The 26,067-nt window shown below is 41.4% G+C and overlaps 3 protein-coding genes across 4 annotated transcripts in view; 2 read left to right on the top strand and 1 right to left on the bottom strand.

The window, feature by feature from the left end:
• Window positions 1-26,067, bottom strand: part of LOC145456510 (uncharacterized) — a 487,292-nt gene that overhangs the window by 399,831 nt on the left and 61,394 nt on the right. The window lies entirely within an intron of this gene.
• The window catches only part of LOC145456519 (protein arginine N-methyltransferase 1-like), a 340,886-nt gene that overhangs the window by 41,942 nt on the left and 272,877 nt on the right, over window positions 1-26,067 (top strand). The gene's annotated exons all lie outside the window — the stretch shown is intronic.
• Window positions 1,701-9,269, top strand: LOC145456516 (uncharacterized). 2 transcript variants are annotated; one of them, XM_080334652.1, is made up of 8 exons: window positions 1,701-6,218; window positions 6,404-6,563; window positions 6,630-6,781; window positions 6,922-7,078; window positions 7,860-8,063; window positions 8,127-8,262; window positions 8,325-8,511; window positions 8,828-9,269. In XM_080334652.1, exons 1-8 carry the CDS (start codon window positions 5,947-5,949, stop codon window positions 9,003-9,005), a joined length of 1,446 nt encoding a protein of 481 aa, XP_080190778.1. In that variant the 5' UTR covers window positions 1,701-5,946; the 3' UTR covers window positions 9,006-9,269. The 2 variants fall into 2 exon arrangements, with proteins under 2 accessions (XP_080190778.1, XP_080190779.1); XM_080334653.1 differs by having other exon boundaries at window positions 8,832-9,001.

The raw sequence follows: 26,067 nt of genomic DNA on the forward strand, positions 1-26,067 counted from the left end.
TTTGGGTGCGTTGTGCGCAATGCCCCATAGGTTGTGGTAATATTTATGTACGTGAGTAAGGATGTTGTTTTTCCCTCGTAATGGCTCTTTGTTGGTGTCGGTGAGCTCCGTGATGCATTTTTGTTTTTGTTTTACTTTCAATTGTTCGTAAAACTGTTTCGTTGGCTTTTCTTGGTCTTCCATGTTATTTTTGTATTCTGACTTCATCAGGAAATCTATTTTTGCCTTCTCTAGGATTTTCAGCTCCTTGATTAGCTTGTTTCTCTTCTCGTTTGTTATATTTGGGTTCTGTAGTAGTTTCTTTTTTTGGCTTATTTCTTTCGTTTCTATTTGTTTTTGCTCTATGCCGTATTGTATCGATGTTATTCTGATTTTGTTTTTTAGGGCGTCCCACCATTGTCCTATGTTGGGATAAAGAGCTTTCTCTAGCTCGAACATCTTAATTTCGTTCCGTATGTGCGCTATGTATTCTTGATGGTTAAAGTGTGCCGTGTTGTTTTTCCAGCTAGGCTTTCCCCATTTTTCTAGGTGTTTTGGCTTGAGGATCAATTCCACGTAATGTGTGTGGTCTGAGATCGGGTTTATCTGGTATGCTATGTTTTTCACGTCTCCTAGCAAGTTTTTTCCTGTATAAATTCGGTCGACTCTCCTTTTGTTTTTTGGCGCATTCGTCGTGTATACTTTTGTGTTCGGGAAGTTCCACCTGAATGTGTCCGTAACGTTGTTTGTTTTTATGTATTGTTTCCAGACGGTCGATGCCGGAACTTCGGTGAACGCGTCTGGGCGCTCAACGTCTATTGCTTTTGTTACAATATTGAAGTCCCCTAGGATAATGGGGTATGTTGGTGCGTCTTGATGTTCTAGCTTACTCGTCAACTCCTTGTAGAATTCTAACTGTTTGTGTTTGCCCGATGGTGGAGCGTACACATTCGTGATTGCTATTGTCTCTTCGTGCTGCAGGTGTATGATTAGTTGCTGAGCGCGACGCGGTATGATGGTATCGTGCTGTGTTTTTGAAGAGTCAGGGAGCCAGGATTCCTGTATTAGGATCGCTGCTCCTTGGTAGTAATGTTTAGGGCCTTGTTCGTCTTCTGGTGTCCATTTGTCGTCTCTGTCCAGTGTGTTTAGAAATATTTTGTAGCCTTGCTTTTCTGCCCAGGTAGTGATTTGATGTTTTTTGATTTTATGAGTCTCCTGGACGCACACAATGTTGGCTCCCTTTGCCTTTAGGTAGGCTTGGAAGCTGTTCCAGTGTGTCTGCATTCCATTTATGTTTATTGATAAGATAGATGTTGGTGGGACGCCGAATTTTAGGATTTAAAGAGGTTTACCAGGTCTTGTTCCCCCACGCCTTTCTTGCGTTGCTTGCTTGCGGGTTTCGGCGGAACTGGTGGCCTGTTTTTGTTTAATTGGACTTCGAAGTTTTCCTCCGAGCTGTTGCTCCTTATGCGCTTAATTGGAGACGCCTGCAGGTTTTTCAAGTCATTCGCGCTCACTCTGTGTGGTACAGTGCTCGACATCGCCCTTCGCCTTGATTGCAAGGGTGGTGAAGTTGGCGTAGGTATTTGCGTGCTGTCTTTTATTGTATGCTGGGAGATGTCTTCCCATATTGACTCTCCTGCCGCGTATGGGGTTTTGTTTTCGTCACTTTCAGGTGACTCCAGTATTTGGAGGTCACCTGGAGTGTGTTCTTCCGCGTATCCGGACAATACCGAGAATGCTATTACCGAGAATGCTATTACCGAGAAGGACAATACCGAGAATGGACATTACCGAGAATGGACAATACCGAGAATGGACATTACCGAGAATGGACAATACCGAGAATGGACATCACCGAGAATGGACAATTCCGAGAATACTATTACCGAGAATGGCTATTACCGAGATTACTATTACCGAGAATGTCTATTACCGAGAATGCTATTACCGAGAATGGCTATTACCGAGAATGGCTATTACCGAGAAAGCTATTACCGAGAATGGCTATTACCGAGAATACCATTACCGAGAATGACCATTACCGAGAATGAACATTACCGAGAGTGCTATTACCGAGAATGACCATTACCGAGAATGGACACTACCGACAATACACTTTGGCGCACTAATGCTCGGCGACCTCACGTCCCAGAGGCCACCCGAGGGTGTCGACGCGATAAGCGATCTCCCCATTTGCTGCACAGACTAACCGAACCGATCGGGCTTGGAATAGTCGTTTGAAAAATCGCAATTTTCGACTGTTACACCCGTTTTTACGAAACCTTTGAAATTTCCATCATTGTTTTACGTATGTTAAAAAATGAGTGATGTTACGAGAACACGTTGAAAATGAAGTGATAAGTGCACTTACAAGGAGTGTTTATGGTATGACGTTGGGAGATCAAGATAAACGCCGGGCACCAGCATTAGGCTGAAACTTCGCGCTTATGGACTCAAGGTATAGTCAAATTTTGCTCAATTATCATGCAACCCTCATCAGTCTTGTGCACACATTATCTGTGAGAGTGCTAAACCGGAAAAACTGTATTTTCCTGAAATATCACCATGATATATATCGTAATTCGGTGGACTTTTAATACTTCAAAACGAATTCAGTAGCTGCATTTCTTGAAATACGCGGCCGTGGCTTGAAAATCCACGCCTGTGATTTGATATGAACGACTGCCTAAAACATGTTTCCTCAGAGATAGGTGGTCGCGAATATACTATTAACGCGTAAAAGCTTCCGACGATTATCTTTGGATATATTCGCGATATATGGCCTCAATATTGAGAAAGTGATTTTCGAAAATCTAGAATAGCGGTTATGTATATTGTGTATCACAGAAGAAAATATATTTCGTGGCGAGGTCTCAATAACTTTGTTGGGACGGATTAGAAATTTATAGTCTGTAATTTCTATCCCAAAGTATTGTTTACAATTTTGCGGGTACAACGAACTTCAAATCCCAATTTTGCGCAAACATTTCAAAGTCACCCTGACTGATCTTTTAGTACTCTAACTTTTCATATCAAACCCCGTTCTGTTGATGTTAGTCCTGAAGCTTTTGCACTTATAAAGCGAAACTGCCTCACGATTTCCCTGATATTAGGTTATAAATCATTTTGCAAATTTAGAGGTTTCGCGTACCCCCTGAAAATACTTCGCGGAACCCCGGTTGAGAACCACCGGTCTAGATGATGCATATCAGTATCAGTTTAATATTATTTTCATCATTTCAAAACACCACAAAACTGCGATACAATGAAAAGATAAGAAGGTGACGAAGTCTTAGAGATCAGACGCCCACCTTAGTCTAGGCGAAGTAGAAAAGAGGCATGCACACTGAATGAAAAGTAAAGCAGTGAATATAAAAGGCAAGCGACAAAATGAGGCGGCGGAAAGCGAGATCGATGTTAGTAATTAGTAATCCCCGTAGTTTTGTGCGCGCTAATGAGCCACCATGATGATTGATAATTTTACATGAATGAGATATGGCCTATGTTGGAACTAAAACAAGAAGGTAGCACTTCCTCGACATTGACTCTGCTTTACAGGCAGTTCCTGCTTTATGTCGCCCTCCCAGCTCTGATTTCGACTGAGGCTACGGTGATGGAATTTTTTTGGGCCAGTGTTACCGTCCGTCTCTAGACTAGGCCGTGCAACAAGGCCCGGGTTCTATGACACAACTCGTACGTGCTGTACCGCGTTGCACACACAGCGTCCCACAGTGCCCAGGTATAATCATCATCATCATTGGTTTATTAGCAATTTATTAGCAAAAATCAGTTCAATACACCAAAAAAATTGCGATACAATGAAAAGATAGGCAGGTGTCGAAAGGACTTGGCATAGTCTTTGAAATCAGACACCCACCTTGGTCTTGGATGAAAAGTAAAAGAAATGAATGAAAAGTAAAAGAATAGATAGTATATAAAAGCAAGCGACACAAATGGGGTGGTATTCACGGCAGGCGAGATCGATAGGTCAGGTATCAGTTTCACTGCGGTCGTTGCCACGAATACTTCAATGACTTCTTTACCTCTGAATCAGAAGCGCACAAGTACAACACACGCGCGTCAACGTCGTCCAAATATCATATGATCGACCGAAAAGATCATCGCTCTATCAAATATGCCGGACCTGATGTGTGGATCGAACAGTATCCCGCCGGCCATCCGGCAGTCGACGAGCATGTCCAGTGTCCACATTCAAGTCGAAATACAAGCAATTACTACTAAATAAATACAATGTAAGAGGGAATTTTCACTCCTCTTTAATCTTGGTAGTATGACCAATTGATACAGAGGAATACGTATTTCCGTTGTGCAAAAGTACAATTTTTAGGCTTCACAAACTGCTATTTTGACAAATAAATATTTCGCAGGATTATTCGGCACTTCTAGCATCTTTGCAAATTGAGAAAAGATTACTTGGCAAGAGAGTGAAGATATATCACTTTCGATCATGAGAAACGTCGTTTTCATCGTAGTGCTACTTTCGGTGGGTGCCGTGATACTGGCATTGGCATGTTAATGTTACCATGGGTTGCTGGAGGAGTTGGGAATCCCGATTTACGACTCAAGTGAATGGCAAATGATTTACTTTCGACTGCTTGTGGTTTTTGAAACGTTTGATACGTTTAACACAATATCTTTAAAGTAGTACTTTTATGTGGGTTATGAGACAATGTGTCGGTGCCTAACCCAAAAACTTGACGTGATAGAGAAAAACGGAAGTCGTTTTCGAATTCAGCACCCAAAAGTTAGTCGAAATCATTTATTTAATCAAAGTCAATAAAAATTGTGTTGACCAGTGATCAATTTTTATCAGTTCAATACACCATAAAAATTAGGTTACAATGAAGAGATAGGCAGGTGTCGGAAGGACTTGGCGTAGTCTTGAAATCGGACACCCACCTTGGCATAGGCGCTGTAAAGAGGAGGCATGCACACTGAATGAAAAGTAAATAAAAATATAGTGTAGAAAAGCAAGCGACACACATGGTCTTGAAAATAATCTTTTGTACCCGGTGTCTAATTATAATTCTATTTTGACTTTATATTGAATCTCGAGTCTCTTATTTATTAGTATGGCTGTGCCTTCGTAGTAACGTGTTTCATCTTGACTCTTTTTCTTTTTGTCATTCATGTTCAGGCAGTTTCCGTAGAATAGATGTCTATTCTGGTTACACCAGCTATGTATCTTCTGTTTGTCTATTCTGTGACTCTCGGATACAGATTATGTCAGAATCATTATTTTTTATTGTACTCTTCAGGCTGTTCCAATTTCTTGATATTCCGTTGAAATTTAAGGAGGCTATTGTTAGTGACATCATATTGGGTTTAGGGTTTTGCTAGTTCTGGTTGCTAGTTCTGGTACGTCAGGTTCGTAGATGAATCTCAAGTCTCAAGGGCAGACAAGAGAGAAAACGTGGATTTCTATACCCAAAAATACGTAACAATGTATGTAATTGTAAAGCTTAATGAGTCAATAAGAAACGGGTTTGTAAAGTTCTAGCGATACGAAAAAGGTAAAACATATATGTTTGGCGTAACAATGGTTACTAAGCTTGCGCACTTGCGCAGCACTAGAATACACCACAAAAATTGCGACACAATGAAAAGATGGGCAGGTGTCGAAAGGGCTTGGTTAAACCTATCATGCCGGCCAATTCTGGTGGGAAGCGAGCGCTTACAATATAGTTCGCGATTAGCACTATTAGCAGCAGAATGGGTCGAAGAATTAGCGCCAACCTTCAGATGCAAATATCAGATAGAAGTTAGATCCGAATTGCTTATCCAATTCGCTAGTTGTCTTTTAACGATTTTCGGCTTCAACGCTGCTGTATTAATTCAGTTGACGAAATTATAGCCTATCTATCTTATTGAATGAATCAATTTCTTGTCTTCAGAATTTGCTAACCCTAGTGTTGGTAAGCTAAAAGAGACGTGAGTGGCTAAATGGCGGAGCAAGCAGGTCCAAATATATCTGGAAAATTTATTCTTTCCCCGCGAGGAAATATGTTAATTGCCGTCGGTGAATTTATATTTCGGAAAACGAAATTGTCAAAGGGCGTCTCGTACTGGATTTGCACTCATTACGACAAAACTAAATGTCGGTGTTCGTTGAAAGTCATTAATGGGTCGGATCCACCATGCATCATACAGCAATCCCAGGAACATAATCACTGTGCTAGTTTTGGCACAGTAGAGGCCAAAGAAGTGGTTCAAAGGTATGGTTATTTATAGTTTTGTAGTGTTTACTGTGCTTTAACAGATATTATCATGCTTTTACGAGTAACGGCAGCTCGCAATATCTGTAAGTAAATGCTATCAGTGTTGTTAAATCAAACTATAAATTAGCGCTATCCAGCAATAACATATTTTTGAGATCAACCAACAGTTTGTATTGCTCTAGAATGAAAATTCGAAGCAGTCAAACCAACGAACCGCCATCGCAAATATATGCGTCCACTATGGCATCAGCCAAATTAAGTCCCTTAGGGGCGATTGCGATGGGGAGAAAAGATACAATAAAGCGGACGATCAATCGTACTCGAAACAAAAATAACCAAGTGGTACTGTATAGAAATAATTTGGGCTCTTTGTAAAAATGAAATATTTTATACTTTTATTTGTTTTAGCCCTCATTACCAAAGTCCATACAAGAGTTGGAAATTGGTCCTTTGATAACGGATGGAGGGGTGAATTTGATGCTGTATGACAGTGGACGATCAGACACTAATAGGAGATATGTCGTATTTTCAAACGAGGAATTACTGGACAACATGGAAAAGTAAGGATATATTTAGCTTTTTATTTAGGCGAGATTAAACAACTTTGTAGCAGACGTGTGTCTAAGTAGCGGAACAAGGATACATAGGCTATCTCATGAGAGGATATTTTTCTTCAGCTGAATACTCATTTATTCACCAGATACACAGAATGGCACGCTGACGGCACATTTAAAACAGTGCCAAATCTATTCTGCCAGATGTATACGATACATTTTACAAAAGGCCGTGAAACGTTTCCTGGGGTTTACGCGCTCTTGACGCATAAAGACGTCAATATGTACAAAGATTTACTGCAGGTAGTATGGTTTAACAAAGATTTCTTCTCGATGGGTTTATACAAATCTCTTCGCCAGAAATGCCACTCCTAGTGTTTTTACACTAGATTTATTGGAGTTTGACTTGATCTAGTGTTCAAGTGTATATTTCTTTATATCATAATTCTGCAAATCTAGTGCTTTTTCATAAAAAAATACATTTAAATAAAGATGTTATTTTGATGTGCTTTACATAATCTACTTTAAGGAATAATAATTATTATCCGTCTACACTTGGTCATTTAGCAAAAGAACAAACCCAATAGTTAGATTGCCTTGCCGCCGCTCATTTTTATCAGTAGCAGAGTGAATTGAATAATGGCTTGACGTCATAACACTTAAGTCTGATTTTGCATGGGACATTCATGATTGCCCATAATGATTTGATTTAATTTAATTTATTTAAATGTTCCTGTATAGCTTTATTTGATCCTTTGATTCGGTTTTCATGATACAATATCAAATCAATGCAACTCCCGTACGCCTACTAGATTTTACATTTCAAATCGATGCATTCTTTATCTAAATTTCGTTGAATTAAAAAATGATTAGTTGAATAAGCCCTATTTGCACATGTGGTGTTGTTGCTTTTTCTGGTATTCACGCTGTGTTTTCTGTCAACAATGGTCATTTACACCAGGCCACGTACAGAACGCGAACGTGAACCTCACGTTCACACCATCCGTAGCTTATATAGTAGTAGCTAGGCCTACATTTAGAAGTTTGCTCTACTCTACATAATCATCCATACATTTATTAACAGGTGCTGAAACAAAAAAGGCCTTCATTGCAGCCAACAACCCTTATGCACGACTTTGAATTGGCAGCCATTCGGGCATTCTCGGATGAATTTCCTAATGTGGAAATTACGGGGTGCCTGTTTCATCTCAGCCAAAGTATACAAAGAAAGGTGCAGGAGTTAGGATTGAAAACGCAATATATATCTGATCGCGACTTCTCCATTCAGGCAAGCCTTTGTTTAGCCAATGGCGTTATCGCGAAGTGATAATAACTTGATGTTTTGTTACAGGTAAAGTCCTTGACGGCCCTGGCTTTTGTGCCTGAGTCAGATGTTGAACGTTGCTTTCGTATATTGACTTCATCTGCAAATGGCTGGCCAAGTATTGCCGACGACTTGGCTAATTATTTTCGAGATACATATATAGGTAGGCTGTAGCACGTTTCTATCAATAGGCATTCATTTCTCTCATTATCATATCTGCCTTAGGTAGCACAAACCATCAACAAGGTAGTGTCAGGCGGGCACTATTCCCACCCAGCGTGTGGAACGTGCGGCGACGTACCATTGATGAGATGCACCGGACTAACAACTCCATTGAAGGATGGCATCGTGGCTTCGGCATACTGGTTGGGGGGTGCCACGTGAACATTTGGAGTTTTTTAGAATGTATTAAGTAAGTTTTTTATTGCATGATGCTGTATAGATCAGCGGTCCTCAAACTTTTTTAGACACGCCCCTTGGTGATAGTGAAAAAATTCGCGCCCCCCTTATCGTCATATCAGAAAAATATTAAAAATAACCATCAGAATGTTCGTAATTTCCACGCATAGTTTATGGAATGTTGAGGGACTTCTCAAATTTGATATTCGGACTATACACAGAGCAATCACACGATTAGCATTCACTCGGATCAGCCAACTTTATTGTCTCCGCCCTAAGACTCAGGCGTATTATTATACATGGCAAACGAACATGTCATACTTTTGAAGGAAGGATGTCATACAAAAGAAAGTGGACTTAATTCAAATTTTCTCGGGCCAAGGACCGCAAACAAGAAAGAAGAAATACGTCACACTGAGCGAAAATTTAAAGCGACTCTGTGAGGAAACATGGAATGGCACCATGCCAACAATTTTTCTGGAGAGAGTGACATATAATCTTAACTGACGGCGTAACGCCGTGTCTATTGAAACTGAACTCACCAGCTTTCGGAGCCCTGCTGAGGTTTCGGAGGACGGAGCAGAGCTTTGCAAGTTTGCGAATTTTAGGTTTCATTACGCTTACGTGATGCTAAATCTATGGCGATCACTATTGCGTATTCACCACCTGAATCTCTCAGGTAAAGTCAACTAGAATGCCTTTCATTTCGTTCGTTTCGTTGTATTTATATGGCATGATTGACATATAATAATAAACTTCCAATCAACTGAACGAATGATTGTTTTCCAAAGTGTAGACTAGATTTGCTGGCGGATACCGCGCATCCGAAATTCATCAGTATCTTACTTCTGCAAGCCCCAGAAGTAACGAGTAGGCAAGGAGGGCGAGAAAATACAGCACGAATCCTATATCACCTTTGGATACGAGAAGTCAAAGCTGGGGGTAGAACATACAGCGTGAAGAGTGTGAAATATAAGCTCATAATCTAGCTGACGGCTCGGCAACCGTTCGCATGCTGCAGCGTGCCAAACATTTTTAATTTTGTCATATTCAGCGTTTCAACTAAGGAATCCTCCCAACCGCCTATCTGCAGCATCTAACGGCATCGGTTACGCCAGTGCTTCTTACAGCATTTGCAGCGAAGGGTGAAATTTTGGTCGCTACTGCATTACACACACGAAATATGGTACGGAATATGTAGGTAATGTGGTTACTGGTTATGGTCTATGGTTACTTTGTCGTCTACAAGTCCACTGTGTTCGGTACCATAGCCATACAGTGTCAGGCCCATCACATATATATTTAACGATGATATGATAATATTCATTCTCGGTCATGTCTATTCTCGGTAATAGCATTCTCGGTAATGTCCATTCTCGGTAATAGCATTCTCGGTAATGTCCATTCTCGGTATTGTCCATTCTCGGTAATGTCCGTTCTCGGTAATAGCATTCTCGGTAATGTCCATCTCGGTAATAGCATTCTCGGTAAAAGCATTCTCGGTAATGTCCATTCTCGGTAATAGCATTCTCGGTAATGTCCATTCTCGGTATTGTCCATTCTCGGTAATGTCCGTTCTCGGTAATAGCATTCTCGGTAATGTCCGTTCTCGGTAATAGCATTCTCGGCAATGTCATTCTCGGTAATGTCCATTCTCGGTAATGTCCGTTCTCGGTAATGTCCATTCTCGGCAATGTCCGTTCTCGGTAATGTCCATTCTCGGTAATGTCCATTCTCGGTAATGTTCATTCTCGGTAATGTCCATTCTCGGTAATGTCCATTCTCGGTAATAGAATTCTCGGTAATGTCCATCTCGGTAATAGCATTCTCGGTAATAGTAGGGAACCGTTCTTCCGCTTCTCCTTCTCTGATGTCCTTGTTTTGTTCTTCTATGTTTTCTTCTTCTGGTGTGTTTAATATGTGTTCATTGTTGTTGTCGTCACTTTCGTGTGTTTTTTCTTCTGCTTTTCGTGCATTTGTACATGTTCTTCGTGTGTTTGTGTGTTATTTTGTACGTTGCGTTGCTCTGCAATCGTGGGATAGTTTTCCCTCAGTTGCGGACAAGCCATTCTTTTATGGCCTGTTTGTTGGCAGTGGAGGCACTTAATTTCGTTTTCACAGTTTCTTGCAATGTGCCCATGCTGTAGACATTTATTGCATATTGCAACCGCTTGCTCTCCCGGCGGGAGAAAAACCTTGCAATTGAATCCACGTATTTTGAGATATTGTGGGATTCTGCCCGGTTCGTAGTCGGCTATTAGTACTTTTCTGTAGCCGTTGTGGAGTTGCGTTTTGCTGTGATTGACTCTTACGACGTTAACAACTTTGCCGCACTGGTAGAGGGCTAGGATTATCGCTATCTCAGAGTCCGTCGCTTCTGTCGGCACAGCGCGAATGTTGATGATTTTTAAAGATTCGCTTGCGTCCTTTACTCTCAGTATGCCACTGGCTGATGTTATGCCATCTTTGCACGCCGAGAGTATGTTGTTCTTTATTGTTTGCGCTTCTGCTGTATCCTTTACTGTGATATTGAACGTTTCAAATCCTATTTGGTACATGGACTCAATTTTGTTTAACAGAGGCTTGAGCGGCTCATGAGCCAGTACGGCTTGAAATACCTCGCTTCCCTGTGTGTTGCTCGGGATGTTTACATCTAGCGAGCGTGGACGCTGCCTTCTCCTAACAGTAGCCATAGAGATAGGCTATTGGTTCAGAGACGCTTCTTAGCCGACTATTAACTGCTTGTAGCCTGTTTTCGCAACGCTTTAGAGGCGTTCTAAAGCGCGTTTCTATGCGCTTTGCCTAAAGCGATGCTGCAGTTTCTGTCTGCGAAAGATCGTACGATCACTGTCTAGACAGTGTCGTAGCGTCTTGTTAATTAAGGCCAGACAGTTTCTCGTCGCCTCAAGGTAGAGGCGCGAGAAGGGAGAAAGTGGAGGCTTGACTCAAGAGAGAGTCAAGTCTCCAAAGAAAAGACTCGACAAGTCCTGACTCGAGAGAGAGAGTCAAGACTTGAAGAGAAAAGACTCTGCTAGAGTTGACTCACTAAGACGAGTCAAGCTCCAGCAGAGGTAGGAACAGACTCCTCAAGACCTGACTCACGAAGACGAGTCAGGTCTCAGGAGGGAGGGGGGGAGTCTGAAGGAGACTCGAAGTGAAACGGAAATCCAACGACGAGAAGTAAGAAGTAGAAGAAGTAGTTAGTTTAAGCCTAGCTAAGTAATAACTAACGTTTACGGTAGTTTAATCTATTGCCTCAGCGGCACCGGAACGTCTTTGCAACCTGAAAGTAGCCGTTATTTTTTTTTTTTTTTTTTTTTTTTTTTAGGGGTAACCTGGAGGAACCGCAGTAAACCTCCACCCCGTTACGCTTGTGGCAGCCGCATGGCACTACACCATGTTGCTGTTGCCACAAGCGCCTTTATAGGTCACTCTTGGGTCCAAAGTACCCAAGAGATCCCACAAGGTTCTTCTGGTTGCCTTCATTTTACCTTCAAAGTTTCTCTCTTTTTAGGTGCAGAGGGCTGTCACAAGCAGGCTTTGGCTGGGGGCGTCTGCGGAGGCTTGTCCCGCCGCCACCATACTTGTGACTGGGATACTGGCCAGTCAAGCTGACACAGATCCCGGTGCGGAGCATGAAGGCCTGACGGCCATACTTCTCCTAGGTGTGCAAGTGATTGGAAGTATCGGTTGTACCACAAGGGTTCCGCATCAGCCAGGCCGATGCTTATTTTTTTTTTTTTATCCGGCTCACCGTAACCGCCGGCGTTTGGCAGCCCTCTCGCATCTGTAGGGCTACCTCCCGCTCGGGGATTTGATTACATAGTTTTTTGTTTTTTATCTTACTCGTGTTTTTTATTTTCCTCATAAAAGATATATAACGAAGTAACTCAGGATGTAACTGTTCTTTTTCTTTTTCGTACTTTCATTTTTTTTCCCCTCTTCGATTCTGCTGGGTCTCTGTCTACTTGCGTAGAGAGTAGTTGTATCGGTTGGCCTGTTGTTCTGAGGTCTTTATGTTTCTTTTCTTTTTCCCCCCCGTTTACGGTGGTTGCGTGTGTTTGTATTTCCGTTTACGGGAGAAGTGGTTCTGTTTATGGTTCTTTTTTGGGGGGAATTTTGATGTTAGGTTTTCTCCTCCCCATTTTGTATTTTCTTCTCGGTTCTGTTACCTGTCCAATGTTTGCAGTCTTTTCTCTATTTGTTCCAATTTTTTTTTGGCTGTGTCGTCCCAGTCTATCATTTCGAGTCTTTTTTTGGCTTTCCTTAGAATTTTCTTCTCTAATCTTTCGTCGCCTACCTTTTTGTTTTCAAAATCGAGACCCATTTTGAGGTTGATTACTGCCTTTTTATATATGGATAGTATCATCCAGTCTAGATTCGTTGTTCCTTGCTTGTAAAGTATATCATCTTTCGTTGGGTACTTTTCAAGGATTTCCTCTATATTTTTTAAGGTGTTTTTTGAGTATGCGCATTCTGTTACGACGTGATGGACGTTATCTTGCTGGTCGCCACAAAATTTGCATGTTAGATCCATGATTTTGCCGTATTTGTCTGTGATTAGGTTTCGGCTACGTTTTTTTCCCCAAATATATAGGCATTTAGCGAAGTTCTGTAGTTTATGATTTTTTCTTTGTTGGTGACAAGTTTTCTTCCGAAAAAACGGGTTTTTGTTATTTTTCCCCATCTGGCTTTTTCCCTCTGGTCTGTCCAGACCATAGGTCTGTTTTCTTTTAGTTTTTTAATTGATTTATAGAGGAATTTATGGCTGGTTGTTTCCCAGTCTTCTTCCGTCCATTTCAATTTCTCGATCAGTTCTAGTTGATCTGTCCACTTTTTTGGAGTGGGGTATCTGTGTTTTGCTGAGTTCGAGTACAGCTTTGCATTTACTTTCTTTATTTTTGTTCCCAGCTCGTAGATGGCGTGGTGGTGCCATATCTCGGTGGGCTCGTCCATTTTTTTGATTTCTACTATATTTTCAAGCTGGCACGCCTTGACCCGGGATTCAACGTCCGGTACGCCCAGCCCTCCTTTTTCCCGTTCAGCAATCAGGGTCCTTCGTGGTATGCTTTCCATTTTTTCAGGATGCCACAGGAACTTGAAGCACGTGGATTGAATTTGCTTCTGGGTTTGTTTTGGCATTTCGACTGCTCTGGCGTTATAGATCACCTGCGTGGTTACCATGCTGTTTAATATCGCCTTCTTCCCCACCCAGGTGAGGCGTCGGTTTTTGTACGCGTTAGTGATACGACTGATTTTTCCTGTTCGTTCTTTCCAGGTTTCTGTCACTTGGTTTTTGCCGTATATTTGTCCTAGTATCCTGATTTCGTTTTTTTTTGAGTCTTTCGTATTTGTTGTTCGCATTGTTATATCCCTGTTTTTGGTTGATGTGTAAGATCTCTGTTTTCTCCGCGTTTAATTTTTGTCCGGTGGCCATTTCATATCGTTCGAATTCCCTGAATATGTTTGGTAGTTCTTTTTCGTTGGTGATGAACACAGTCATGTCGTCTGCATATTGTTGCAACTTCATTGTCGCCTTCCCTATCCTCACCCCGCTTATGTTCTCGTTCTTTGTAATGCTTCTTGCTAGGGGGTCGCAGGTGATTGCATATAACGCCATGCTTAAAGGGCAACCTTGTCTGATCCCTCTTTCTAGTCTGATTGGTTTCGTATTTGCGCCGTTTATCGTTATTTTGCTTTTGGCTGTATTGTAAATATTTTTGATCAGCTTTGTGAAGTGCTCTGGTATGCCGTAGTTATCCAGGATTTTATATAGATAAGTGTGGTTTACCAGATCAAATGCCTTCTGTTGATCTAAGTTCACTATCAGTACTTCTCTCTTTCTTTCTTCTGCATACTCCGTTACTGATTGGATGTTTTTGAGGACATCGCTTATTTTTCTGTTTTTTACTGCGCATTTCTGCGTTGGTAGTATCAGATTTGGTAGTATGTGTTTGAGACGGTTCGACAGGATTCCGGTTAGGAGTTTGTAGTCCGTATTGAGGAGTGTTATCGGACGCCAATTTTTTAGCTGGTTGGGGTTTCCCTTTTTGTAGAGTAGGGTAGTGGCTCCTTCCTTCCACGATCCGCATATTCCTCCAAGGAGGTATGCGTTGTTTAGGAGCTCGCTTATGTCATTTTTTATTATATGCCAATATTTTGTATAAAATTCTTTGGAGAGGCCGTCTGGGCCCGGTGTTTTATCGTTCTCCATGCCTCGTAGTATGTTCTTAATTTCTAATTTGGTTATTCCGGTTTTTAGTTGTATCTCCTCTTCTTCCGATATCCTTAAGTGTTGTATTGTCTCTATGTATTTGTCCTGTAAAGCAGGGTTCTCATAGGGTGATTTCTTCCATAGATGTTTGTAGAAGTTCTCTGCTTCCTCTAGTATCGCTTCTTTAGATGTTATTTTTTTACCCTCGCGATTCACTAACTCGGTTAGTGATTTATTCGTTTTCCGTTGTTTTAGTTTCCGGAAAAAGTATTTCGTCGGCTGCTCGCCTTGCTCTAGATCTTTGAGCTTGTGGAGCTTACACTGGTACTGGATCTCTCGCTCCTCTATCTCTTTGAGCTTTTTGATTTCGGCGTACGTGTCGTCGCCGTCTTGCTCTTTTTGTTTCCTTGCTATGGTGTTCTTTAGCTCTGTTACTTTGCTGACTTCAGCTTTCCTCTTTGTTATGGCGTATTTTATTATTTGCCTTTTAACTTGGTTTTTAAAGAAATCCCACCACTCGTACATAGATTCGTATTGGGATTTCCTTTTGTTGCATTTATAGTGTGTTTTCTGTATTATTGTCTCAAGTTCCTTGTCTTCGTACAATCTTGTGTCGTTTTTCCAATGATTTTTCCCCCACCTGGCGTGTTCTGTTAGTTTTATTGTTATTTTTTGGTAGAAGGTGTGATCAGCTATAGTATTTAGTTTGTATTGTGTTCTGCTGCTTTGTATCAGGTCGTTGGAAACGTAAATTCGATCTACTCTTCTTGCTTGCCTGGTCTTTGTTACTGTATATAGTTTTTGCCAGGTGTTGTGCCAACGCCACACGTCGCGGTATTTGTATATTCGTGTGAAGCTTCGCCATATTTTGGCAGCTGGTGTTAGCTGGAAGTTTGTTGCATTTTTTGTGTCTATGGCTTCGGTGACGATGTTAAAGTCACCGCACACGATTGTTGTGTGTGGTTCGCTTCTGAGTTCCTCCGTTAGTATTCTATACGTTTCCGTTTGTATTCTCCCAACATCTGCTGGTGCGTATACGTTCCATACTTTTGTGGCCTGATCTGTTTTTTTATCTGTTAGTTTTATGTATTGTATTCTGTGTTCTTTCACTGTGGTGTTCTCTATTTTGTTATCTTCATGTAATTCGTTTTTTATGAATATTCCGGTTCCTTTGAAGTATAGTTTTTTGTTTTCTTCTGTGTCTACCCATTTGGTATTTTCCTCAATATGGTTTGGGTAGTAAGTGATGCCGTTTGTCTCGGCCCACTTTTTTATTTTATTCAGGTTCATCCTATGTGTCTCCTGTATGCAGGCTATGTTCCATTTCTTGTCGGTTTTGAGGAGATTTTTAAGTTTTTGCCAATGGACATTCATGCCGTTGACATTTATTGATGTAATGTTCATATCCATTTCCATTTGGGTGGGGGGGAGTGTTGTTTTCTGTTCATTGCTATTCTATTTTTCGTAGCCAAGTTTTTTCCTGGCTTTCGTGTCTTTCTCTTCTTCCTGCGGACTGCGCTGGTCTCTGTTTCTTTTGTTCGGTGATGGTGCACTGAAGAATTCTTTTTCAGTAAAGTTACGGTCTTCAAATCTCTTTCTCAGTTGCGCTGTTTGGTTTTGCCCGGCTTGTCCGGTTTTTTTTTGGGGTTGCCCCGGTTTTGTTCGTATTTTGCTGTGTATCGTCATCACTTATGTCGATTTGCAGCCTTCCTTCTGATTTCGGACTATTTTCAGTGTTAGTTTCTTCATGATGACCTGGTCTTATTGTTTGGTCTAGTATGCTGTTTTCCGGTGATTCCGCTTCTCGTAGGACGTTTTCGAAAAGGTCTTCTTTCTCCTGCTCTGTCTCGCTTTCTTCTATAATCTCTACTCCCTCAACCTCTTTTTGATGTGGGGAGGGTGTTGGATTGAGTGATGTTTGCGTATTCGGCGGTTCGCTTTCTGCCAGGAGCTGGTCTTGGCTCATGTTGTTTTCTGTGTTCGCGTTCCCCGGTAGTGGTGGGAAATCCAGTTGTGCGTTTCCTATGTTTGTGTTTTTTGTGCATTGGTCTTTCCTGTGCCCGTATTCGTTACACAACAAGCATGCGGTCTCGTTGGGGCATTGTTTCGCGTTGTGTCCTGTGAGGAGACATCGATTGCATTTTTGGTTTGTAAGCTCTTCTGGCGGTAAGTATACCTTACAAGGAGCGCGGCCCAGGTACACGAATGCTGGTATTTTGCCTGGTATATAATTTTCAATTGATATTTGGCGATATCCATTGTGTATACGTGTACCCCTGTGGAAGATCAAGTCAATTTCTTTTATGTTGCCGCATTTGTAGTTTTGAAATTTTTGGCGCACTTCGGCTTCGTTCACCTCACTTGGAACGGCCCTAATGTTGATCTTTACTGTTGGTTTTCTTGTCTCTGTGAAGTATATTTTTCCCCTTTTTGTGTTTATTCCATCTTCTTCCGTTACTTGGGTGAAGGTTTTCTTGAGTCTTTCAATAGGGGAGTCTGCCTCGAAGGTCAGGTTGAATGTATTCCGCCCTATCTGAAAGATTGAAAATATGTCTTGTATGTGCTGTGATAGCGTCGGGTGTTGTTGGATAACATCGATTAGTTCGCTGGCTAATAGTTCATTTGGTGTAAGGATATCAATTGATCTTGGCCGGAGGCCATATGTAACTCTTGCGCTGGCATTGCTTCTTAGCACGTCTGCATATGCCATCTTATTAGGCCTAGGCTTTTTGGGCCTGGGAAACCGGTGTGTATCACCGGCTTCTCTGTGTTCGTTGAAGAGGTGGCCTTTGTAGTATAGAGTACCACGCCGGCAAGAAAGTACGGCGTGGTGTGTTGCTTTTGGTCTGCTACTGTTGTAGTTTGTGCGTTGCAGTAACGCGCTGTATCAGTCTACAAGAAGCGATACTCCAGTATCGTTAATTACCTTGCCGTCTGATTGTTGCCGCTTGTCTAGACTAGACTGCGATCTTTGGTTACTGTCTGTGTATATCTGTTGTATTCCCGTCTGTAGCTTTGCTCTTTGTTGAAATAATGCGCTGCGTGAGTCTACTATCTATGCGCGTATTGAAATGCTTTTACAGTACGGTTTGCGGCGTCGTTTGCGCTGTTTGTAGTTCTATCTATAAACGTTCACAGAGCCAGCTACAGAGCAGGGCGTAGTGCTGCCTGTAGCTTTGCTCTTTGTTGAAAGAATGCGCTGCGTCTGTCTACTATCTATGCTCGTATTGTAGCTCTTTTACAGTACGGTTTACGGCTTCGTTTGCGCTGTTTGTAGTTCTTTCTATAAGCGTTCACAAGGCCAGCTACAGCGCAGGGTGTGGCGCGAGAAAATCGAACGATGTCTGACGACTGACGTCAGACAAGCGAAGGTGAGAGAAGGTTCAGATCTCTCGTCGTCTCAAGGGAGAGGCGCGAGAGTAAGGAGAAAGTGGAGGCTTGACTCGAGAGAGAGTCAAGTCTCCAAAGAAAAGACTCAACGAGTCTTGACTCAAGAGAGAGAGTCAGGACTCGAAGAGAGAAGACTCTACTAGAGTTGACTCTCGAAGACGAGTCAAGCTCCAGTAGAGGTAGGCACAGACTCCTTAGGACCTGACTCACGAAGACGAGTCAGGTCTTAGGAGGGAGGGGGTTTGAGTCTGAAGGAGACCCGAAGTAGAAGTAGAAGTCCGTCGGTGATGAAAAAGAAGGAAGGAGGAAGTAGGTGGCCTAGTTAAACGCTAGATAAAACTAAGCTTTACGGTTAGTTAATGCCCCAGCGGCTCCGGTTCGTTCCAGGTATCTGTAATAGCCGTTAGTTTTTTTTTTCTTTTTTTTTTTTTTAGGGGTAACCTGGAGGAACCGCAGTAAACCTCCACCCCGTTACGCTTGTGGCAGCCGCATGGCACTACACCATGTTGCTGTTGCCACAAGCGCCTTTATAGGTCACTCTTGGGTCCAAAGTACCCAAGAGATCCCACAAGGTTCTTCGTGGTTGCCATTTTTTTACCTTCAATAGTTTCTCTCCATTTTAGGTGCAAACGGCTGTCACAAGCAGGCTTTGGCTGGGGGCGTCTGCGGAGGCTTGTCCCGCCGCCACCATACTTGTGACTGGGATACTGGCCAGTCAAGCTGACGAGATCCCGGGTTGGAATATGAAGGCCAAGGGCCATACTCTTCCAAGGTGTGCAAGTGATTGGAAGTATCGGTTGTACCACAAGGGTTTCGCATCAGCCAGGCCGATGCTTATTTTTTTTTTTTTTGTAGGCTGCCGCAGCGAGCCTTAGAGTAGTCGACAAACATAAAAATATAAATATAAACAACGAAAAGACAATATATATTTCGAGTCTTCCGTTCGGTATGTCACACACAGAAATTCGTCATTTATTCACATTGCATGAAATTTTTTGCGCAAGAGTCACATGAATAGATTGCATGAAATATACACGAAATACACATGAGATTTTCCTTGCTTCCAGTTGCAGCTTCTTTTTCGTTCTTTATCTTTGTTTGTCGATACTTACTCTTCCATTCTATGTTGGTCTTTCCCTTCGTTCGTTTTTGCGTGGTCAGGGCTTATTTTCATCTTCGATGAACGCAATTTCATTTTTGAAGATGATTTCTTCTAGTGGTGAGTGAAAAAGAGTCAATCTTTTTTTTATTTTTTTCAATATCTTTCTGGTCATCGTTTTGAGAGTTATTTTCGTGTTTGATAGTTTCTCATTGGCTTTATCTAGTCCTAGTTTTGTTTGTATGACCTGTCTTTTTAGAATACTTAGTATTGTCCAATCGTTCCTGTTTAGGTTGTCGTTATAGAATATTTGATCTAGTCCCAGTTTTTTCTGTTTGAATAAAAGTCTAAATTTACTTAACAACTCCTTTACAAATGGACAAACAACTCCTTTACAAATGGACACTTCAGAAAGATGTGTTCTAGATTATCATTTCTGTTGTCACAAAATTTGCAGTTTGTTATGTTGTTATTGTGAGAATCGATTCTCAATAGATTTAACCTTCTCTTTTCCTCACCAAAGAAGTAGCCTTTGCAAGCCGTTCTTATGTTAACTATTCTTTCTTTATTTTTTATTCTATTTACGTCTTCATTTGCCGTTTGCACTTTTTTCCAATTAACCGTTGCTCCATTACTTCGTCTAATTAGTGTTGTGGTCGCTTTTTTTTCTTTAAGTTTATTATAAATGTCCTTGTGTGTTGCTATTTTCCATTGGTCATCGTCCCACTCTATTTCTTTTACAGATTCCAAGATATCTCTCCATTCAGCGCTCAATCTTTCCCTGTGTGGGAATGAATTGGAGTACAGCTTTTCATTTATGTTTTGGACTTGTGTGCCCAATACATACAATGCTTCATGATGCCAGAATTCACTAGGTGAGACTAATTTTTTAATTATCTTGTATTTCTCTAATTTGCTCGCTTTAATCTTACTTTCTACGCATGGTATTTTTAGTTTGTGCATTATTTGTTCTGAAATTAAATGTGTTCGCCTAATTGGTTCGATTTTCTCTGGGTGCCAAATGAATTTAAAGAATATACTTTCTATTTCTTTGATATATTTTTTTGGAGCGTCAATTATTCTCGCATTATAGATTAGTTTTGATGTCGCGAGACTATTAAGTATTATTGCTTTGCCAAACCATGTTAGTTCTCTATCTTTGTACGCAATTGTGATTTTTCGGAGTTGTTCAATTCTCTTCTTCCAAGTTTTTTCTATATAGCTTTGGCCGAAAGATTGTCCTAAAATTTCTGATGGTGTTTTGAGAATATTTTTATATTTACTATTTACGTTTCTATTCTGGTTCGTAGTTAGGATTTCTGATTTATTTTTGTTTAGGCGTTGCCCTGTGGCTTTGCCGAAGTTCTCGAATTCTTCTATGACTTTGTCTATCGAATGAATGTCTTTGACTATAGCAGTCACATCGTCAGCGTACTGCTGAATCTTGACTTCACTGCTACCTAGTCTGACACCTTTGATTTCTTCATTTCTAACTATTCTTCTTGCGAGAGGATCTATTGTCAATGCATAAAGGCACATGCTTAATGGACATCCTTGTCGCAGTCCCCTGTCTACTTGAATCCTCTCGGTCGTTCCACCATTTACTTCTACCTTACTATACGAGTTGTCGTATAGGTTTGCTATTAGTTTCCTAATAGTTTTCGGCACCCCATATTTCTCTAGTACTTGGTATAAGTACGCGTGAGGGACCTTGTCAAATGCCTTTTCTAAATCCAAATTTAGGATGAAAAGGTCATTTTTTTTGTATAGAGCAGTGTCTATCGCAGCTTTGACATTTTTTAGCGCGTCGGATATCTGCCTATCTTTGATGCCACATTTTTGCGTATTTAGTACAATCGAGTTGGTTACATTTTTTAGGCGGTTAGCTAATATAGCTGTAAGAATTTTGTGGTCTACGTTTAATAAGGTTATGGGTCTCCAATTTTTGATATCTTGTGCGTTTCCTTTTTTGTACAACAATTTTACAATGCCCTTGTGCCACGATTTACAGGTAGCTCCAAAGAATAAGGCATTATTGAATAGCTCTAAGAGTTCTTGTTTCAAAACTGGCCAGTACTTGATGTAAAACTCTTTTGTGAGTCCATCGCTTCCTGGAGTTTTGCCTGAGCTCATTTTTTTTAGAGTAATCAGTATTTCTTCTTGAGTAACACTCATTTCTAGGAAATCTTTGTCCTCTTCCGAAATATTGACCTCGTTTAGTTCTTCTAAGTACGTTTCTTGAAGGTCGTAGTCTAAGTTTTTCTCTGCATCCCAAAGGTTTCTATAGAAGTTCTGGATGATCCTCTTAACCTCTTCTGGGCGTTCCACAGTCTGTCCTCTCTCGTCAAGTATACTGTGAATTTGTTTTTGTTTATTTCTGGATTTCAGCCTGTCAAAGAAGTACTTTGAAGGCTTTTCATAGTTCTCTTTGTCAGTCAGCTTTACTGTCTGGCAGAGGAAATTTAGTTTTTTCCTCTCTTCTCCTTTCAGTTCTCTATGTAATCTGATCTTTTCGTAGCTATCCTGTTCTTTATTAATTTCTCTTATTTTTGCCCTGATTGCGGCTTCTTTGTTTCTCTGGGGATTGTGGTATTGTGATACTCTCCTTATTTCAGTTTTTAAAACTGATTTGAGATCATCCCACCATTGTGTGATTGATTCGTATTTACCTTTATTTTTCTTCATAATTTCAATTGTAGTTTTAATGTGATCATCGATAAAGGGCGGGTCTAGAACACTGATGTTACATTTCCACGAACCCTTTCCATAAATGATTCGCGAATTATCCGATATTGTCAACTCCATCATATAGATGTGGTCAGATATCGGATTGTAAGTGTAATTACATTTGGAAACATCTTTTGCCACATCATCTGTGGCATAAATGTTATCTATTCGACGTTCTTGATTTCCTGTAATCTTGGTGTAAATTTCCTTTTTAGGAGAGTGATTTTCGATGAAATTTTTCCAGGTCTTAGCTGCCAGGGATAGATTGTATTTAGGCTTCACTTTACAATCTTTGTCATTGATGATCAAATTAAAGTCTCCGCAAATAACTGTTCTGTTAGAAGTATCATAGAGCGTCTCAGAAAGATTTTTATAGAAATCTGTCTGATGTCTCCCAGGATTAGGAGGTGCATACACGTTCCAAATCTCTAGGACATTTTCTTGGCTTTTTAGCCGAATAGATTGTACTCTATGCTCTACTGTAACCTTATCAGTTATTTTGTATCTGTTTTCCATTTCTGATTTGATCAATATTAATGTTCCCAAAAAGTATATACGTTTGTGTTTTTCTCTGTTCACCCAGATTTCTTGTTTGTCCAGGCAGTTTTTGTATAGAATGTATTCGTTCTTTAAGCACCAATCTTTAAATTTAGCTGTATTTATTTTATGACATTCCTGAATGCATATTACATCGCTATTTTGTTTTTTTATTATGTTAGTGAGATTTTTCCAATTCCTGTCTATTCCGTTTGCATTTAGCGATGTTATTTTGATACTCATTATCGTTTTTTGGGATGGCTTCTGCCAGATTTGTTTCTCCTGCCTTTCTTTTTGAGCTTGCTTAGAGTTGGAGGAGTGGCTTCCAGAGCCTGCTGAGCCTGCTCCACTTCTATTTGCTCCTCTTCTGAGGTGACTGCTCCATCTGAAGTTTCTGAGTCGTCAGTAAGCGTTTTCACGCATGTCACCTAAGACTTCATTTTTGGACTGTCCTCTTCGGATTCAGAGCCCTGGGAGGAGATCTGCAAGTCCTCTGCTAGCTCAATTTGATCGTCAGTCTGATGTTGTTGTTCTTGTTCATCTGTAACTACTGTTTCTTCAGTTACGGTAATGTCTGCTATTTCACTGCAATCGACTTCCTTGGTTAAAGTCGGAAACTCCTCGTTTCTTGTAGGACAGTCGATCATGCTGTGTTCTTTTGATTGGCAGTGGTGACAGCGTTTCGCTGTGCATTTTGTTGCGATGTGCCCGGTCTGCCCACATTCGTAACATTTTCTGGTATTATTTTTTGGCGCAGATGGCAAAAAGATTTTACACCTGGCTCCGTCTACCATGATGAATTGTGGAAGGATACCTTCCACGTAGTCTTCGTAGACCAGATGCCTAAAGCCATTTTCAAAGTTTGTGTTTCTGTGGTACCCTCTTGTAATTTTTAGTAGCGTTCCTGCCTTCCAGGTTTGTATTATATTCGCTAGCGAATCGCACGTTGTTTCTGCTGGCACGGCTCTTACGCTTATGTATGTAAGCGGAGCCCGTGGCTTTCTTATCTCGTATCTTTTACCTCGGTGAGTCACTTCCTGAATGCTTTGAACCAGATCGTTACGTTGGCTATGTTCTTGCATTGTAATGCTGAATACATTCAGCGAGATTTGAAACATAGATTGTATCTCATTTTTCCATTCTTTCAGGTCCTTCTGCATGTATATTAGATCCAGAACATCGTCCGGACTGATCTGATCTTGTGCAATCAGATCGAATGACCGCGGTCTGTTTCCGTGAGAAATGTATTTATTCATTATTCCTGTTTAAGCACACAGCTTATTCTTTGCACTTCGAGCACTTAGCTCTATTTGATTTCGAGCACACAGCTCTTTTTGATGTATTCTAGCCGGTCTAATACCGGTTCTAATCGTCTGATTCAACGATTTCTGCTGTCAGCAGCCTCTGACTTAGGCTCCGACGCGCAGGACCGCAGGTAGTCGATACAATGCAAGTACAATTTTCCGATTGTCGCGTCAGGATGCGACAATAGATTTGGTCTCGCCGTTAATAATCGCCTCTTTACAACCAAATACGCCAATGTTTATTTCACTGGTTATCTACTTTCTGCTTCGTCTATTGCCTAACGCGTTAAAACGAAACCGGTTTACGTCGCGCGCACAAAAAAAAAGTTACACCTAAAAAAGTACGTCCTGTCTAATTTTATACAGCTTACAACGTTTGCCACAGCGGCAAAGCCACAGTTAACTATTTAAAGCTGGAAAAACAAGTTAAAAGACACCTGCCACGACAAGATGCTACCTTTTTTTTTTTTTTTTTTTTTTTTTTGCGGCTCGCCGTATTCCCATACTTTCCTACTCCCCTCTCTCAAACGTAGGGGAGTCCTTCGGTCTGGGTGTTTTTATGCAAGTTTTGTACTTTTTTATTTTTATTTTGTATTCTATAAAGTAAATGGTACCTTAATACAACTAAATACTCCAGTTGCTGGAGTGGGTGGTTTTTCCGTACTTCCGTGTTTCGGTTTCCGGACATAGAGCCTACCACCTGTGGCTAGTGGTTTTCAGGTTTTTGCACGGGCCCTCCCTCCTCCCCGGAGGGGCTTTTGCCCAGTTTTTTCCCTTAGATTTTCGTTGGGTTGCTTAAACTTGTGTTTGGAACCCCTTTTGGGTTAGGCTTTTTGCGGTGTTTCCTCCGAGATCTTGTTACTTAGGTTTTTTAACTCATTACAGAGGAAGGCCTTGGTTGAGAGTCTTTTCTTTGCTGTTGATATGATTTTTTTATAGATGTTCTCCGTCAGATTGGCCCCATCAAATTCGTTTTCATTGGTCCGGTCCAACGCAAGTCGGTGCCCGAGCATTTGCGCTTTATACAGTGTGGTTATAAACCTTGCCTGTTTTTGGTTGAATTCAGTGGGTTTCCCATAAATTATGTTCTCTCTCCGCAGTGGTGTTCTTTTTTCGTTTTTCCTGAGGAGGTTTTCGAGAAGGGCGAGGATTGGTTTGGCTGCACTGCATTCCCACAGAATGTGGGCAGTGGTTTCGTGGTGGTGACCACACTGTCTGCAGTGCAGCCTTGCCAATCCGCCTGTGCTGGTCGTGAGGAGGTTATGTTTCCTTCGGGTTGCCCCAAATAAGTAGCCCTCATGCGCGGCTCTGTAGCTTGCGATTTTTTCGCTATTTTTTACCAAGTGTTCCTCCCCAGGCTGGTCGTGGAGTATCCTGGACCATTGTGCCTGGGGGGTGTCTGGGTTTGGTTGCGTGTTCTTATCTCTTATGGCCCTGTATATTTGTTTTTGTGTGGCCTCTGTCCACTGCTCGTGTGTCCACCCCAGCATCTTCTTGGTGGTTAGTAGCTCCCTCCACTCCTCATTGAGGAGGTCTCTCCTGGGGCCCCTGATGTTCTGTAGGTTTGGGTTGATGTTTTTGGTTTGGGAACCAAGAGCGTATAGGGCGTGATGGTGCCAGAACTGGTCTGGCTCCTTCATTGCTGCGATGATTTTGATCTTTTCTGCTCTGCATGCCTGTATTTTGCTGGCGATATGGGGTAGGTCGAAGCCCCCCTCCTTGGCGGCTCTCATCATTGTGTTTCGTCTGATGACCTCTATTTTCTCGGGCGACCACATGAATTTGCATATAAGGTTGTTCAGTTTGGCGGCAGTGCTTTCGTTTGGGGGGCACGTTTTTGCCTGGTAAAGAACCTTTGGGACTATGATGGTATTGATGATAGTTTTCTTTCCGTACCAAGTTAAATTTCTTCTGTTGTTGCTGATACATGCTTGGTTTACTTTCTGTGTCACCTTGTCCCAGTTAAGTTTGTTTTGGTTCTTGCCAATTTGCTGGCCAAGTATTTTGATCGTAGGTTTTCTTAGATTTGTCAGGTTTTGGTAGATGTTGTCGTCTTTCGGTGAGTTCATTTCAAGGATTTCGGTTTTGTTTATGTTTAGTTCCTGTCCAGTGGTTTGTTTTAGTTTTTCGAATTCTAGTATGGTCTGTTTTACGGATTCGTAGTTAGTGCTAAGGATTGTAATATCATCCGCGTACTGCTCGATTTTTATGGTTTTGCTGCCTAATTTAATTCCAGTGATAAGTTTGTTCCTACGGATCCTTTCCGCCAGGGGCTCTGCCGCTAAGACATATAAATAT

The sequence above is a fragment of the Botryllus schlosseri genome, chromosome 14, assembly GCF_051294905.1.
Source record: "Botryllus schlosseri isolate E-star chromosome 14, Bs_hap1, whole genome shotgun sequence".
In the NCBI taxonomy this organism is placed as follows: Eukaryota; Metazoa; Chordata; class Ascidiacea; order Stolidobranchia; family Styelidae; genus Botryllus; species Botryllus schlosseri.